Consider the following 12,808-nt stretch of genomic DNA (forward strand, 5'->3'; position numbering starts at 1 on the left):
TTTTCAGAATGCACTTGCACTAAAACAACAACAAAGACAGGAAATAGACAAGTCATTTTTAACGTTTTTCCTTAGACGTGAAGCAAGAAAGATGTTCCTTATCAAAGAATTGATCAAACAGCTCGACGCAAATGCAGCTAGTTTCAAATTCTACGAACAAGATTTGAAGGATATCAGTGAAACTGCTGAGAGTTTGCATTCTTTGATGTGCCAAGACCTGAAGGACCCTAACGAAGAAGAAATCAAGGAAATCAGTTCTGGAGAAAATCTGAAATTATTTACATTTTATTACAGCAGCCTTTGCTATTATTGTTTGCGTTATGGTTGCGTTTGGTTTAGCTGTGGCATTTATTGGGGATTGGTCTGACCTTTTAGCGCTTATTATCCTGGTATTAATGTCCTGTCTTATGATCAGACAACTTCTTGAAGTAAAATCCTTACTTCACAACTGAAGACTGAAAAGACGTGATGGAACTGAAAAAAAAAGACTGTACAGGAAATCAAAACGTCGTGGGCGTCCATTCAAGATGGCCAGAGGATAAAATCAGGAAAAAAACTACCAAACACTTTTATAAAATTTTCCCTGTCAAAATCTGCTTTGACAGATTGATTTCTCTAAAACAGTCAAAACAAATTTCAAGGCTATTCTTTGAAACTAAAAATGTCATTCAAAGAAGCTGGATGCATTAAAAAAGAGTTTTTTTGTTGTAAGCTTTATATATTTTATGTTTTTATCATCTCAGGTTCCCTTGGCCTTATACAGAACCAAATTGCGCGCGGGGAATAATAAAAAAAAATAAAAAACACACACACTCTTCCTATAACTCGCGCGCGCATGGCGTATTGGAAACTTGTCATACAGCGTTCGATTTCGAACAAATTACGTCATTGTTGTTATAACGGTCACAATCAAATGGAATCACGTAATATTTTATTCTGTTGCTAACGGGGATATTTTAAACACTTTCTTGCAGTGAGAATATTATTGTTTTTTCAAGGCTTGACAAGGAAAAAACTCGCGACAAATTCACACCCTCAAAGTGCAATGTCTCTAGACGCCCCACCAAGTAACCCAGATGTCGACGGATTTTCTAAGACTGAAAGTTGTGAACTTGATGAAATGGCGCAAACAACGAAACAGGGTGAGATAGACGCAAAAAGTGAAAACCAGCAAGAAGCGAGTTTGCTGAGTTCACCGGAAACTTCGACTATCGGTCAGTTACCCATGCAAGTTCGCTGGAAAGGAAAGCGTGAATTGAATTTAGAGCAGATTAAGACTTTACTCCTTAAAGAAAACTTTTCGCTTCTTAAAAGTTACAAAATTGACAAGGACGTTAAAAAAGCTGTAGAAAGTGGAAACATTGAAGAATACTGCAAAGATCTCGTCACAAAGCTCACAAAACTTGCGCAGACTATAGCAGTAAAAATCGCTGAAAGAGTCGTTAAAGTGAAAGATAAAGCCTTTGCAGTTGTTAGAGAAGAGAGTCAAAGAAAGAAGCAAGACGGAAGCAAAGATGGCAACTCTGGACAAAAAATCTTGGAAGAGAAACTGAAGTCATTACCAAAGGCTTCACGGGAGTTAGCTCTTCAAGCTTTCGCTAGCTCCGATCCGATGCTTTATTGCAATTGTGTGACAAATGAAATACACAAAACTGCTGCTGGCTATGCAGGAGCAGGCTGTGAAAGATGCCGAAAACGTTGCAAAGAAAGTGCTTGAAGCAGCAAAGGCTTTGCAAGAAAGCGCCAAACTCGACAGTTCTAAGATAGACGAAGACGAGATGAACTTCCAGACGAGCGCTGTCGAGAAAGACCTCGTAAACAGCGAATCAAATACAAGCAGTTCGCAGGTAAATGAAGATGAAACGCTCTGCAAGTCAGAGGAAGACGTCGAGGAAGATCTCCTGAACAGCGAATCGAGCACAAGCAGCTCACAGACAGAAGAAGAAGAAACTTTCCTAGAGACGGAAGATATTGAGCAAGTTCAGAAAGAATCTAACACGACCACCTCACAGACAAGTGAAGATAAAACTACCACTGATTCGGAAGATGACGAGAAAGATCTGGTGAGCAGCGAGTCGGATGAAGATAGCGAGAAGCCACCAATCAGGGAGCGAGATGACGAACACGTGATTCCAACGCCTCCACCACCACCTCCACTAAAACTTCCCGACCACATAGCGGATGAGATCCAAGACAACATTATGGAAGTCAGGAAATATCAAGTGAACCAGCTCCGAAAAGAACTCAACTTTGCTATCGCCAGGTTGACTTCCGAAGTCATCAAGTCGTACGAGCAGGCTTGTATTCTGCAAAAACATGGGTCGGCATCGATAGAGAAATCTGTGTTGGATTTCATCGAAAAACAAGAAACCAGGAAAACATTCTACATCAAAGAGATTGCGACGCGAGTACGCCAAGTTTTAAGGATGCTCTCACCGGAGTCAGAAGTGAATGTAGACCTTCAAGATCTCGACGAAACGGTTAAGTTGCTGTATTTCTTGCAAACATCTAGAAACTATTATGTCGACAAAATTGCAGTCACCACAACCGCTAATGCAAAATTTGGGTTCATGTTCAATTTTCTGCTGCCTCTCGCATTTTTTGTAATTGTTCTTACTCTGATTCTAAATGGAGAATGGATCGGTTTGATCATATTCGTGGCTGTCGTTTTGATTTGCATGATAAAGGCCTGGCAAGGAATGTTTACTGGAAAGAGGAAAAAGGTTGAAGTGTTTGGAAGAAAGAAAAAAGCAGAAAAGATTGATTGAAATGGGCCGGTTTACAAAATACTTTTTTACTTGCTGTTAAGCTACTTAGAAAGGACTTGATAACACAACAGTGTTGTTGTGGTTGTTGTTGAGTTATTTACGGAAAGACTTTTTTCACAACATTGCTGTTGAGTTATTTACAAAAGGACTTTATTACAAAGTACTGTTGGTAAATTATTTTCAAAGAACCTTTTTACAAAGTTGTGTGTTACTTTGTAAATCTTAGTCTGTAACGAAGAAATTAGTTACGTTTTTAATTGTATACTACTACTCGACAATCTGCTTTTAAATGTGAGTTATGACTGTTTTTAAACAATAAATGTTGAGAAACTGAAACTGAGCTGACCTGAAAATTGAATTCGGCTAATAACCAGCACAATTTGAGGCGTTATGCGTTAAACCAAAAAACATACGGGCCTTGGTACGTGGTCACTTTTCATTGCATTCAACTGAATGAAATGAAACTGAAGGCCAGTTTATATGCATAAAAACAACCTTATTTACTACCTTAACCATAAAACATCTCGATGAAAAGATATTTACAAACTTTTCAGTACACATCTGGTTATAGCCTCACGGCCCCGAAAATGAGAATGCATTCTGGCGGAAAGAGTGTTCCTCCTTAAAGGACCCGAGTCATCCACGCATTTGATTTTGTTTACAACAGTAGTTTGTTTGCGCGGAGCTAACTAAACGAAAGGATCACTGTGAAACTGCTAAAGGTAATTGAACAGACTTCCAAAACACAATTTACAACAGGGTCCTTTAAGCGCGCACGCACAACATTTGTTGCCAAAGCAATTTTTTTACGTAAAGCGAAAAAATTCATTTCGACTTTGCACGCTTGTGCGCACCCACGAAAAATGTTGGAAAACAATGATTCTACATCTCGCAATATTTTGTCTTTATTTGCTTAGCGCGCGCACGTACGCGCGCAAACTTCCAGCTTCGGCAACTGGAATTTGAATCGCGTACTACTGCCAACTGTCAGAAAGTTTCTTTAGTAGAACATTTGCGTAGCAGGAAACAAGAAAGGAACTTAAAAGCACAGTGGAAAAAAGCACGATAAAACTATTACCACACGAGTAAAAAAGTAAGTATTTTTAAACTTCCAGTTTTTTGCAGCATATGTTTGAAACTCAGCAGGCTAAGGAGTCATTTCTTAATACTATAGTATATAATTATGAAATATAGTTTCACTTTATATGACCAGTGAATATATTAACGTTGATTTTCATTAAATTTCTTCTTCTTTTCTTTTAGGCAAGGGATGGCCTGTGTTGATGCATACGACTACGCGGCCACTGAAGAAGACTTAAAAAGCATGAAATTTTACCGAGAACGCTTAAACGCCCGTCCGTTGACAACGGCTCTGCGAAGCTTTGACATCAACGACCGATACGAGTCGACTCGCTTACCAGGAGTCTATGAAATCACTCAAGACTCAAAAGTCATTTACATTGGTGGCAACCCGTGCCTGGCCAACATCCGGGACTGTTTGAATGCTCATTTTAGCGGGAACGATGGCTTGCCGATTGGTCGGTATTTGAGCGGCCCGGCTAGAACAAGGTGGAAAACAATTTTTGTGCGATGGTTAACGTGCGCAAAGCCAAACGAAGTGGCATGGTTCTTGTTGAGTGACTACCAAATGCGTCATGGGTACTATCCGCCGTTTAATTACCCTGCAGACGACAGGTCTTTTGAGAATGGATCCGCACAAGACTAAAGATTGAGACTCATTCCACACACAAAAAAAAAACCACAAATATAGTAGAGAAATCGAAGATAACTTGAATGAACTTTCATCCTCTAGCCTTTGTAATATAGAATCTAATTTTCAAACATCCTTTATCCGTTTCCATCACAATTTTTTTACTTAACATAATAAACTTGTATCTTGTTCACAAGAAAGCTGCTCCATCAAACGAGGCTTATGTCGACTTATGGTTTTTCGTACACCAGTTATTTAAAATGTTTTGTTAGAGTTATTCTGAAAATTCACCCATACCGACTACTCCGGGGTGTATAGAGGTACTATAACGGGATAGGTGGGGTCCTTTTACCAGAGAACGGATTGCAGCTCAGGTCTCCCTGTAGAAGATTACTGTCCTAATTCTAATCCCGTACTGTTACTAGTCATGCATTTCAAAATGTGTTTCCGTATTAGCACCGTCCTCCTGTTAACTATTTAACGTTTTATGCTATCTAAATATGCCACCGCACGTTTGTAATGCGGGTAGAGCCATGACATATCAGGAGGTTTGAAGATTTTAAAGACGTTTTATATGAAGGAGGTCTTAGGAAGATCAGTGGATGCTTAGCTATCCCCTTCACCCTCCAAAAAAAGCCCAACAAATCTCAAACGCAAAAATTCTTCCAAAATAAGCCCTCGCGAAAATATACCCATGGGCTTATATTTAGTTGTAGCTCTAAAGAACTCAAAGACTCAAAGGACAGTGCAGAATGCAATATGGACAGCATGATAATAACTTTCCAGGCTAATTTCGCTTGAGAATAAGTCAAATGAATTCACCTTTCAGTTCAGTATTGAAGCAGCAAACGTGATATTTGTGCTTTTCGTGCAAATGTTTGTAACATGATACCTTTGTTTTTCTCTTAGACTGCTATGATGCGTTTAATTCTAATTAAATTAACGCCACGGATTCTACAAGAATCATACCACATTGACCCCTTCAGCATTTAGAAAAAGACCTAAAAAAATTACCAATTTTCAGAACAGTAGCTAACAGTGCACGAGCAGAGCACAAACTATTAATTACAAAGCATAAAATGTCGAAATTGCGACTTCCCCCCCCCCCCCCGAAATTGTCGCTAAAAATTACGGCTTTTTCCCCGAAATTGTCGCTAAAGCATTTCGTGCGCCAGATCATGCTCTCGCCACGGTCTGGTGAACACGTCACACGCTCGCTCAAGCATGAAGCCGAGAAGCAAGTAGTGTGAAGATTTATTTCAAGAAATGTCGGAACCGTCGCGAAAGCATGTTCAAACACTAAAGAGGCAGAGGTTTTACAAAATAAAACGGAGGTTAGTTCAACTGATGGAGAACAAATGAAAGAAAGGGAAGTGACGGATGTAACATGATACTGTTGTTTTTCTCGCAGATCGCTGTGATGCCTTTTAAGTCTAATTAAGTTAACGCCACGGATTCTACAGGAATTTTACCGCATTGAAAAGCACACCACGTTAGGCTTTAATACAAAATTTCTAAACACGTCCCTGTTATTTTAATTTCCGGTAGCTTAAATTTCAGTTTGATATTGAAACAGCATACGAGATACTACTTTTGTTTTTGTCGAAAACGGATGTAACATGATGATATGGTAACGTGATTTATTTTCTGCAAACAAGGCGACATTGATTATAACACAGATATTATCAATTAATTATGAGATGCTAGATCACCTTTTCTAATAAAACAGCGTTACCATATTAAGAATTATTTCACATGATCTGCTACGGACGCCTTAGTGTTTAATACAATTAATTTGTGGTTTTAACTTGGCGCCACGGAGTCTACATGAATCCTTTTGCAGAAGAAACACGCAATGTTCGTGATGTAGACTGATCTGCGCATGCGTTTAGCACAAAGTAATTTGTTCCAGAAAGACTTGTGCCACAAGGAGAGCATAGTGCATTCTGAAACAATATATACCTTGAGTTCTTCAAATGTAAGTATCGTTAATATACTCCCCGTTTTACATCGGGCATACGGCCAGGTGCTCTCCATCCCCTCCCCCTTTACAGAAATAATTAATTAATTGATATTAATTAATTAATTGATGATTAAAAGTTTACACCGCGTTAGCGGTTTAGTGGTTTAGTGGCTTAGTGGTTTAGGGGTTTACCAGTCGCCAACCCACCAAACCATCACAATAGTGCATTCTGCACTAAAAAGGACATAACTTTTCCGATTATACTTAGATGATTATCAACTGGTAGTTGATAAACCGCCGTAGCGAATTTTGAAAAGCTGATGTTTCGAGCGTAAGCCGATCGCAGGTGCAATGGGCTAACTCAGGCTGACTCTCGAAACCTCAGCTTTTAAAAATGACATGACATCTTTCTTCAAAATAAATTGCAAATGCGCAATTGAAAAGTTGGAGCAATTTTCACTTGAGGGTCGAAAGTAATATTCAAATTCGCGTTGGTCAAATTCTCGACCAATCAGAAGTAAAATCAAAGTCAATCGTGATTCGCTCACACACGTTTTCCGCTCTTCGTACCGGCTACATTTTTAATTACTTCGAGTTTTGATTGGTTCACTGGAACGTCTGTCTCCTTTGTGATTGGCCAGAGTGATAAATTGGGTTTTGGTTTTACGAGACTCAATCGAAAATCGCTCTAACATGGAAGTTACTTAGAATACAACAATCGCCATGTTTCTACACGGAACTTTGACAGACATTGGAAACATTGGCAAAAAAGCACCTTAATTACTGTCAGTGGTAAAGTGTTAACATTTATATTCCCGAAATTAAAAACACATCTTTAGAAAGGTATGTTGTTATTCTTACTCAACAAAAACTGTCACAACAAAATCTTAGTTTATCTTTTGGTGTCAAGCTTTGCAGGTACACAGGTCTACCCGTTACCACCAAAATGTAGCTTTGAAATGATCTAAAATTATTTCCTCTAAAAAAGGAATAAAGCTCTGAAAAGTGATAATAATATAAAGATTTCTTTTTGAGCTTTCTGCAAACGAACTAAATTTTTTCGCGCGCGAATAAAAACACTTTACTTTTCAACCTGCAACTCATGTTTATTTTCTAACAAGTGTTTAGTGTTCACATATTTCAACAAAGCTCAGTTCTTGTTTAGATGCACTGACCCTTGAAACTTCACTTTTTCTTGTTTTGAAGAGGATACTCTACATTTTCACGGCAATTTTCACGGCTCGTGACTTTAGACAATGAAAGTCGAACTAGCGAAGCTAACCATCTTCAACTCACCGCTTCTTAAAATTTCCTCCCTTTCGCGTACTCTATATGTTGCGGAGTTAGGTCATAAACAAGCGCCCCAAGTTAAACACCAACCCAACAATAGGTTGAATCTTGCTTTGCTGTAATTGGTGGACATAACGTCATTTACCCGTACTCATTAATTGTGTATCGAGGCGAGCAGGGGCCGTATTCTCGACGGGAAAAGTCGAATTTTCTCGGCGGGGAAACCGTAGGAATCAGAATGCCTTTGCCAAGAATTTCAGGTAAGCTCTTTTTAAAAACAACGTTATATTCACTGTTAATTTGCGAACCAGATTTTTCACGAGTTCTGTTTTATTTTACAGGCTTGGTTCTTGGAGTCTTTGCTTTAATTGGTGCGTAATCTTAGATTTCTAATTAACGATTCTACGTTCTCTACTACATTCAATGATTTAGATTTAAAAGTTTGATAATAATGAGGAGGAGTTCACCAAGCGCCTAAATGTTGCTTTTTGATCACGAAATAAAACCTTCACGCAACATTCAGTAATCGGTCAGTTTTGAAAATTAACTTCAACTTGTAGTACCTGATGTTTACCCTTTTAAAGAAAAGTAAATTATATTTCCGCAAGAAAAGACAGAACCCTTGAGAAATAAAAACAGACTGTTGAATGTATTTCTAAGGTATTTGAGTGTCTAAAACGCCTTGTGAAGCTAGTAATTGGCGTGTAATTCCAGAAGGGAAGGTGTTCAATCCACTCATCCGTTGAAAGGTTTCATCGCCATTAAACAGGTACCGTTTTTGTTTTTCACCAGGTTTAACATACTCCTACACAGAGGAAGTGGACACGAACCCAGGTAACATTTGAAATGCATTTAACACATTTGGAGTAAAAGACGTATTTTACTGATCAGTTGATTTTGTGTTTTACCTTTTTAACGGTTGCCTCAGTTGTCTACCTCCTGTCTAGTTATTGTTTCGAGGCATAAAAGTTTATAAATGTATATCTATTTGATAAGCAAATAGATTTCTAGCAAATTTCTTTCTTGGTCAATGCTTTTGCGCCAAGGAAAAATGCCGTGAAAAATATTTTATAACCACTATAAAAATTTTGACTTCTTCCCCAGGCTCTCTTTTCTTTAAGTCGGAAGGGATGGCCTGGGGTCGAAGAAACAAAATTGAAAGATGAAGCTTCGGCATGGTCTGGTACAGGTGTATAGACGGGAACCAAAACTGTTTGGGTAGCTCGATCGCGGCATGCTGTATTTTCACAACTAAACGCCTCTTGGCCTGGTTGATCCGGCCTGTTAAGTTGTGGAGTTACCTGAGCCCCGTTGCAATTATGTACAAGCAAGGTTTTTCTATTCGTCATTTGGCAGATATGATGTATTTTTCCGTTGTGCCTATAGCATGTTATCAGTAAAAATTCGAACCTCTCCTTGAAAACGCCTTCGTAATATGGACACCTCCCTATTACGGACAGATCACTTGGTCTAAAAGAGATTAAAATTCATATAAACTCTACCTCCGTTAAACGGACGTTCTTCTCTGCCCCTTTGGTGTCAGTATTAAGAAGGTTTGACTGAATTTTGAATCAACGCTTGAGGGGCTTTTATTCGACAGCAGGGCCCGTTTGCAGAAAGCAACTCAAGATTAAGTAAGATTTTGTGCAACTATTCTCTGTGTTTCAAAGGATTTTTCCGCAACGGCATTGTGTTTCCCATACTCTTCGATCCACTTTCTGTTGATTTATCCATAATATAGTGTGCAATAAGACCTTCGGGAACACAGGAAATGGTTGCAGAAAATCCAGCTTAAGTTGCTTCATGCAACCGGGCTCTGGTGTTTAACGGACAGAGAGAACTAAACTTATTGTTGGGGATGGGGGAATAAGGTCAGTTAGGATGGATTAGTGCCAGAAATACTCCTACTGGCTTATTCGTCTATGGACACTGTATGGAAACAGGCATAAGTTCCAACTGCTTGGCTCTGCAATGTCTTTGTGTTGATCTCTTGCAGACATGATTGGTTGTTACAAAGACGACAAAACGTTGGACGATGACTTTCGCCTAATAAACGCTCGTGCATTAGGATATCAAGTGGAGCAATTTTCTACAAAACAAGATTGTATTGATCAATGCGGAGACAAAGGATTTCTGTATGCCGGTTTTCAAAATGGCGATCTTTGCTTCTGTGGAAACACCTATGACAAGTATGGACGAGCTGACGATATAGATTGTAATATAAAATGCAGAAAGCCAGATGAAACAGTGGAATTCACTGACAACGAGTTCGAGTCTTGTGGCGGGCGGTGGAGGAATGCCGTGTACGCAGGTCAGTTGAAGATCATATTTGCTCGTCGTGAGACTCGTAAGAGGCACAGTGGCCTTAATCCGCCTTTTCTTTGCTTCGTATATGAATCTCAATGAGAACCATAATGGCTCTAGTATATAAACAACGGCACCTATAAGCGGATGCATTTGGTTATTGTTATTACTTTTTTTCCTTTCTACAGTAGCTGGCGTTAAATCCGCGGAACGAGAAGTTGCTAGGAAATGGTGGCAGGGAAGAAAGAAATAAACAGGTATGTTATTCGAGAGAGCCTGGGAACAAAGTTGGCTGATGAAAGCGTACTAGACAAGCTAAGGAAAGTATGAGTGTTCTGTACTGTGATTGTACTGTGAGGCAAATCGCTCTCTCGCGTTGTTTCACTGATTTTCGACTTTTATAAAACGTGATCAATTACTGTTTCGAAAGAGTTGTATGACATATGGTGGGATAAAAGACGCTCTTAAAATTCAGCGCGACTCTCTTTTTAACGCGAAACCTTTGACGAGCGCGGAAGCTCATGCATCTACTCTTAAAAATAAGACAAAAACGAATAGAGAAGGAGACTGTTTTTCAGTCTAGAAATATACTTGTTTCTGTGACAAAATACACATTTGGTCATCTAACATAGACGTAAACTCTACTTTCTGGTTTTCAAATAGTTATTCTGACAACTTTAAAACTGACATTTTTTTTTACTTTTCCAGGATTTGACACCTTAAAGGAATCTGATACAGATAACTTGAGATAAAGAGAACCTATCTCGATCAAAGAACGAAACCAAACGATCGGTCTAATCAGTCAAGACATAACAACATATACACTTTTTGTAACATTTACTGTATAGCTTTTTATTTGAACTAAGTGAGTGTTGACGTTATATCACAGATAACGTGAATACCTCAGCACCATAACTGTAGTCATTTTTTAGTAGCGATTCGAGCAACGTTTCGATTATCAGCGGGTTAAGCACCAAATTCTATAACGCAATAAGTGTAACCTTTTTAGGCTGTGTCCTATGACAGCTCAGTGAGCGTCCTGAAGGGGGGAGGGGGTATCATGTCCCCACTGAAATTTTGCACCAAATTCCATTTACAAGTCTATGTATTGCCCAAATCCCAGTCTCGATCCCATTTTTTTGTTTTTGATTCTCGGTCCCAGTGAACCAATTCCCATTTTCCCACTGAAAATTTGCCCAAGTCCCAGTTCAATTTTACCCCTTTATATGGCCCCTCCTCAGTAGATGACGTCATCTGCAATTCATCTTTTTGAGCCATCGAGAACCAGATTGTTTTGCAAGGGGAATATCTTCATACCGCTATAATGAAATGAAAGAGTTAATTTTGTTAAGGTTTTCTCGAACTATCATAAAATCCGCCAATTAAACTTCTTAACAACAAACGCGAAACAACTCTTCTTCATGTGGAAAGAAGAGGCAAAAAACGGCGACAACTTTTCCTGTGAAAGCAAAAGATTGCTTGTGTGACCGCAACAGCGTTTATATGTACGTCTTCGTTAAGAACACTGTACAGCTTTGTACATATCATTTTCTTTTTTTCCCTTTTCTTATTGTTATATGATGAATTAAGCCTGAGCAACGCATGAAACGCAAATTACAGTAAACATCCGCATATAAGAAACTGATTTCGGTCAGTTAGAGTAATCAATTTCTTATTTACCAGGGCCCAGTTGCTCAAAGAGCGGATAACGCTATCCACCCGATAAATCGCTATCCAGTGGATAAGAATTAACAAAACATACTACACTATCCACCGATAGTGATTTATCCTATGGATAGCGTTATCCACCCTTTGAACAACTGGGCCGGATAAATCGCTATCCACTAAACAGCGTAGTATGTTTTGTTATCATTTATCAAACGGATAGGTGATTTATCCAGTGGATAGCGTTATCCGCCCTTCGAACAACTGGGCCAATTTGCTTAGGGACGGACCATTACTTTTTTGGAGGGGGGGGATGAAAAATATTGAAAAAAATTGTTTGCAGGGCCTGGAAAGACAAAACAAATTGTTTGCAAAAACGATATGTATATCAAAAAATAGTAAGAATTTCGAAAAAAATGTTTGCAGGGGTGCATAAACTAAAAAAAAAAGTTTGCAGAGGAAAATTTTTCATCCCCCCCCCCTCCAAGAAAATAATGGTCCGTCCTTTAGCGAGTATTTTTTTCCAAAAATATTACACATTCACGTTTCTAGATGTTTAATTAACATACAATGTTTTATGTCACACTAAAAAGTAAATTACAAAAAAATAAATAAATACTATTATTTTAAAATATAACTTTGCTTACTATAGTATTGCTTTCTTATTCTGGCAACCTGTTTCTTTTAATAAAAGAACATGTTTGATTTATCAGGCTGAATTGGTTTTTAGTATATGGTGCTTTACTGGCCATGGCCAACTTTCAGCCTGATGTTTTTAATCCACTTGTTCTTAAATGCGGGTGTTTACTGTATACCATAACAAGCGAATGACCGTGATAATAAAATCAAGATACAATATCATTTGAAAATAAATAACCTAACTACTGAGGAAGAAACTGTTTAATTTGTGGAATGATGTACGCGTAATTTATAAGTTCCTCTGTTTTCCAGCTTTTTAAGTGTATCATAAGTAGTAGTAAGTGAATTCTGGAATACAGGAATAAAATAGAAAGGTTTTAAATATGCCATAAGAACTAGTGACAATTCTAAGCCCGTGCAAGTTTGATACAGCCATAATCTAGATGCTTCGCATTACTGAAAAACAGG

At 38.5% G+C, this 12,808-nt stretch overlaps 1 protein-coding gene across 2 annotated transcripts; it reads left to right on the forward strand.

The window, feature by feature from the left end:
* Positions 1-7,893: 7,893 nt before the first annotated feature.
* On the forward strand, positions 7,894-12,597 carry LOC144653243 (xylosyltransferase oxt-like). Of its 2 annotated transcripts, XR_013570709.1 has the most exons (7): positions 7,894-7,992; positions 8,074-8,103; positions 8,525-8,566; positions 9,729-10,043; positions 10,225-10,293; positions 10,745-10,913; positions 11,032-12,597. XR_013570709.1 is itself a non-coding variant. In XM_078513193.1 (6 exons), exons 1-5 carry the CDS (start codon positions 7,971-7,973, stop codon positions 10,287-10,289), a joined length of 474 nt encoding a protein of 157 aa, XP_078369319.1. In that variant the 5' UTR covers positions 7,894-7,970; the 3' UTR covers positions 10,290-10,293; positions 10,745-12,597. The 2 variants fall into 2 exon arrangements, 1 of the variants encoding a protein (XP_078369319.1); XM_078513193.1 differs by having other exon boundaries at positions 10,745-12,597.
* Positions 12,598-12,808: the final 211 nt, after the last annotated feature.

This window comes from Oculina patagonica, chromosome 5 (genome assembly GCF_052425735.1).
Source record: "Oculina patagonica isolate OP01 chromosome 5, crgOcupat, whole genome shotgun sequence".
Classification (NCBI taxonomy): domain Eukaryota; kingdom Metazoa; phylum Cnidaria; class Anthozoa; order Scleractinia; family Oculinidae; genus Oculina; species Oculina patagonica.

What these genes read in the sequence shown, in the direction of transcription:
- LOC144653243 (XM_078513193.1), top strand. Translation starts at nt 7,971, where the DNA reads ATGCCTTTGCCAAGAATTTCAG. An exon ending in GCCTTTGCCAAGAATTTCAG is followed by an intron (nt 7,993 to 8,073) that starts GTAAGCTCTTTT and finishes TTTATTTTACAG; the next exon opens with GCTTGGTTCTTGGAGTCTTT. An exon ending in GAGGAATGCCGTGTACGCAG is followed by an intron (nt 10,044 to 10,224) that starts GTCAGTTGAAGA and finishes TCCTTTCTACAG; the next exon opens with TAGCTGGCGTTAAATCCGCG.